General features: G+C 46.3%; 1 protein-coding gene across 1 annotated transcript; it reads right to left on the bottom strand.

Annotated features, from left to right (window-relative positions):
• Window positions 1–829: 829 nt before the first annotated feature.
• LOC125519518 lies at window positions 830–3,245 on the bottom strand. The gene has a single exon (XM_048684303.1). It carries the CDS (start codon window positions 3,117–3,119, stop codon window positions 1,092–1,094), a length of 2,028 nt encoding a protein of 675 aa, XP_048540260.1. The 5' UTR covers window positions 3,120–3,245; the 3' UTR covers window positions 830–1,091.
• Between the last annotated feature and the right edge of the window lie 1,509 nt (window positions 3,246–4,754).

Genomic DNA, 4,754 nt, shown 5'->3' with positions numbered 1-4,754 from the left:
GTGATACTCCCTCCTTCCCATTTTATTAGGCGTATTAGCTTTTGCATGCAATCCCAATATGTAAGGCAAATGCAATCGATTTTCTGTTTGGAGTAGTTATATAGGATCTCTAATTTCCTGGAGATGGTCACAAGAGATCGTGCATGCCTCACTCTTTTTTCTTTTGAGCCATGTACGCTTCCTGCTATGATGGCTCAACTAATGATAACTTGTGCGTTAATTTTCGTGCTAAAACTTATACGCCTTACAATATGGGAAAGAGGGAGTAGCTTTTTGGTTAACCTGTCATATTCTACGCTACCTCATTCCTACAGTTTAGATTTCTCACCGACTCTCAGTCTATTTTGTGCTGATGATGGGCTTAACTTGCATTCATTACAATGCTCGCGGACTAGGGTACTAATCAAGCAGCAGGACATCACGTAGGAAAACAGGGAGAGCAAGAAGTAGGACACAACTTAAGCTTCTCAAGGACATTATTCAGGCTTTCGGCTTAATATAAAGACAAGAAGGGTTTCCTCCCTATGTAACACAAATCCTACCATACAAAGGGTTGAAGGCACTACTTGGTAGTAAAGATAGTTGCCTAGACATAAATCTGAATATCTGATGACTCATATGACAGCTCAAATATGTTGATTTATTTTTTTTATCGCATAAACCAGAATGTGAAAAGAACTTGACATGTTGTAACTTGTAACACCTATTAAAACTGTTCCTTTTTTACACCTAAACTGCCGAGTTTAACATCTTTAAACTAAACATGAGCATAGAATGCACGCAGTGAACATGATAGGGAACATGCTAGTCAACAAAATAAAACACATAATGTCTGCAAAATCTAGATCAACATTATGTATGAAGGGCAATTCAGGCACATTAAACTTACAAGACAAGTGGAAGTGTTGACTTCCTCAAATAATCTAGAATACCTCTTATAAGTTTATCTTGGAACAAGATGCACCCATTCCCAGTGTCTAGTCACTGCTCCATGTAATATGCAAGGATGCAATTTCCCGGCAGCTGTCAACTATGATCGCATCAGGGTGAAGCTTTCAAGTAGTATCCACCAACAAAACTGCTGTCAGAACTCAGAACTGCTTCCTTTTGCTCCTAAACAAACTATCCCTCTTAGAATACACAAAAAAGAAACCAAAAACAAAGACTCCAGACAAGGAAACTGATAGCCATGGGAATGGTGGGTCTTTGAAGCAAACCAGTGAGGCATCCAGCTCCTGAGAAGCCTGATACACCAACATGTAAATGGCATACATATCATGATCTGAAGATCTCAAAAGGTACATTGCCTTGTTGTAATCCAGGCGGGACATGGCTGACACCACCTTCTCCAACTTATAAGTGAGCAGATTCCACCTTTGAATGAACTCAACATGCCTTTTCTTTCTAAGGAGTATATTTTCCCCACCATGGGCAGCCAGTGACTCCAGAACCTCAACTGTACTAGTGATTGTGTAGTTGAGGGTGGTAAGAAGAACATTCCTACGGGCTGCATCTTTCTGCACAAAAGACAGTGATTTGGTCTCTGAGAATGGCCCAAATGGTGTATGTCCAGTGCTCCAAGTGTAATCAACGACCGTGGCATTGTGCTCAGGGCTCCATGACTGGTGTGTTGGTGAGACGCCAAACATGGTCTGCAGAACTGAGCCGATGATCGGACGGTCGAGATTTCTAGTCATTGTAATTACATGTCGACCATTACAGCTGTAGTCACTGACCGTTTGCGAGCTCCTTGTCCTCACAGCAACCACCATATCACGGAAAGCCACCGCTTGGTGGTACCTATCCAACAACAGAAGCTTATCGAAATCCAAATCAAAAACATAAACTGGCACAACCTTGTCATGCTCATCATCATCATGAATCCCAGCCACACGATGCAACTCATCCGACGAGTCTGACAGCACCTGCCTCATCCGCTTGGAGTCCAAGTACTCACTCACTATCATCGTGTAATTCTCAAACAAGAACCTGGATGTAAATGAGTGTGTTGAGCGGGCAATTGCAAATGAGCAAATTGAGCACTCAGAGTACTTGACACTGTGCGAATCAAAATTCAAGCTCTGGCCATGGAAGGGCAGATCTCCATCACGAATCGACTGTTCAATTGCACTCCAATCGAGTCCAACAGGATCTTTCTCTTCACCATGGATGTGAACAAAACGAATAAGCAAAGAGCTCTCAAAATGCACTGGGATTCTGAGCGAAGGCACTAGCAACGACTTGTAAGCACTGAGAACCAGTGAGGCCAGATCCGCGAGGAGCGCTTTGTCCGACTTGGGGCGGCCGTGGAGAGCAGCAAGAGGATGAAACTCACCACGAGGGAGGACGCCTTCGCCGGAGAGCGCCGGCCCGTAGTCCACCGGGCCTGCACCGAGGTCGATCCAGATGTAGCGCTCCTTGCCGGTCCAGAGAGGGGCGAGGCAGCGGGAGAAGGCAGGCGAATGGCCATCGGCAGAGGAGGAGGCCGCGGTGTAGGCGTACGGACGCGGCTGCGGGCCGAGGTCGAGCAAGTAGATGTAGACGGCCGGGGAGGACGCCGAGCCGGCGTGCGCTCGGTAGTCCTCGGCGATGATATCGTCGATGATTTTGTAAGGCACGGAGGAGAGGGCGTTGGAGTGGAAGGGCGCGGGGGCTGCATTGAGGTGGGCTTGGACGGCGGTCGCGGCGCGGGTCACGAGGTCGGAGGACGCGGCGGGGGCGGCGACATCGAGGTGGATGCTGTGGGAGAGCGCGAGGCGGTGCGGGGGGCGGCTGGAGAGGAAGTGGGAGGAGGACACGGCGGATGAGACAAAGGAAGGGAGGAGGCCGGCGGAGGTGGGCGGGAAGGAGGAGCCGGCGAGGCGGACGTTGACGGGGACGGCGGCGGAGAGGGAGAGGAGGCGAGACGGGAGGATCGGGGACGGGGCGGAGAGCGCGCGGCGCAGGCCGGCGGGGAGAGAGGCGAAGGTGTCGTTGGCGGCGGAGGGGTCGCGCGCGGCGGCCGACGCGAGGAAGGCGTCGAGGCCGGCGAACGCGGCCGCGCTGGCGGCGGGGGCAATCGAAAGGAGGATGAGGGTGAGGAGGAGGAAGGGTAGGGTTTGGGGTGGGGATTCGGCCATGGTGGCGGCCGGCGAGCGAAGACGGGACAGAGGTGCTGGGTTCAGTCCAGGGCTAGATCGATCTGAGATGGGGAAGGAGACTGAGACGATGCACGCTAGCGAGGATCTTCTGCCGCAAGGATGTGCGTAGTCCCGTGTGTGTCTCGACTGCTGATTGACTATATCTGGTTGTGTGTGTGCTATTTTTCTCCGTTATGTGTACTCACTCCGTTCCCCGATATAAGTCTTTTATAAAAATAGCAAACATGCCCATGTGTTGCGATGGAAGAAAACAGCCCTCACACATCATTATTCATTGAGCATGGCTAAAGACCCCACCCTCATGACCATAACATAATAAACATGACTAATACCTCATTCTCAGGTCCACATCCTCTATTTTAGTATAACACAAGACACATGTTTCTTCTTGTCGTCTTTGTCGTCCTCATTGCCCGTGGTCGTGCTACCAATTGTCACTAATCTAGGTTGGTCAGGTCCAATAGCTGGATTATTGAGTCGCCTTTATGTCCGGCGAAGATCAAGAGCGTTGACCAAAAAATTTCTTTATCATCTGGGTAATATAATAGAGAAAAGCACGGCACATTATATATGTCCGTGTCATCATGTAAATTGAGTAGTTTGTGTCAGATAAACCATGAAACCTTAGTTGGACTTCTCATGCATTTTGATGGGAGTCACTGGGCCGAGTGGTCGTACATAAAGAGGCGACAGACAAAAAGATTCGTTCCATATCCCTAATTTAATAAATTGAACTAAAACCATGCATTAGGTGGGCACATTTAAAAATTCCGCCAAGTTTTATTAATAGGTATAGATTAAAACAATTTAGCTACAGTACCTCCCAATTTTAAAGAAAACATGTTTTAAAAAATGTTTGCCTTTTCAAATTGAAAATTCAAAAAAAATTGTGTTTTTAAAATGTTTGCAAAAGCAAAAATAATCACAACAGTATCTCCTAGTTTTTTTAAAAAATGTTTTAAAAAATACTCAGGTTTTTAAAAATAATTAAAAGGGAAATATTGTTGTTTTTAAAAAAATCAAGTTTCAAATTTGTACTAACAACTTTGCAAAAAAGCGTTCTAAAATATATTCACTTTTTCAAAAAAAATCTTTTCATCTCAGTATCTGCCACGACTGCGTGCTCATTTTTATTCAGCTACGGGATGGATGGGCAATCGTTGAAGAGAGGGTGGTGCACAAAGGACTTCCGCCGGGATTTTCGATGTAAGAGCACACATGATGTTTTTTGTATGACCGTATGACTTCAATGTGACATTATAGATTAGATCGTCAGTATATAGTGACAACACATATCTCCCAGTAAATTAACCATCGTACTGATGATAAAAAAACTATACACACAACCCTTATGTTGAGTTACTGATATCACACAGGAAAAATGTCGTATACTTCACCTAGTGTTCAAGCATGTTGTGTGTGTGTTCTCACTGTGAAGTCCTTATTGTTGGGAACGTAGTAATTTCAAAAAAAATTCTATGCACACGCAAGATCATGGTGATGCATAGCAACGAGAGGGGAGAGTATTGTCTACGTACCCTCGTAGACCGGCAACGGAAGTGTTGACACAACGTAGAGGAAGTAGTCGTACGTCTTCCCGATCCGACCGATCCA

The sequence above is a fragment of the Triticum urartu genome, chromosome 7, assembly GCF_003073215.2.
Source record: "Triticum urartu cultivar G1812 chromosome 7, Tu2.1, whole genome shotgun sequence".
NCBI classification, from domain to species: Eukaryota; Viridiplantae; Streptophyta; class Magnoliopsida; order Poales; family Poaceae; genus Triticum; species Triticum urartu.
The sequence above is the reverse complement of the archived record's forward strand: the minus strand, read 5'-3'. Positions and strand labels throughout refer to the sequence as shown.

What these genes read in the sequence shown, in the direction of transcription:
- LOC125519518 (XM_048684303.1), bottom strand. Translation starts at nt 3,119, where the DNA reads ATGGCCGAATCCCCACCCCAAACCCTACCCTTCCTCCTCCTCACCCTC.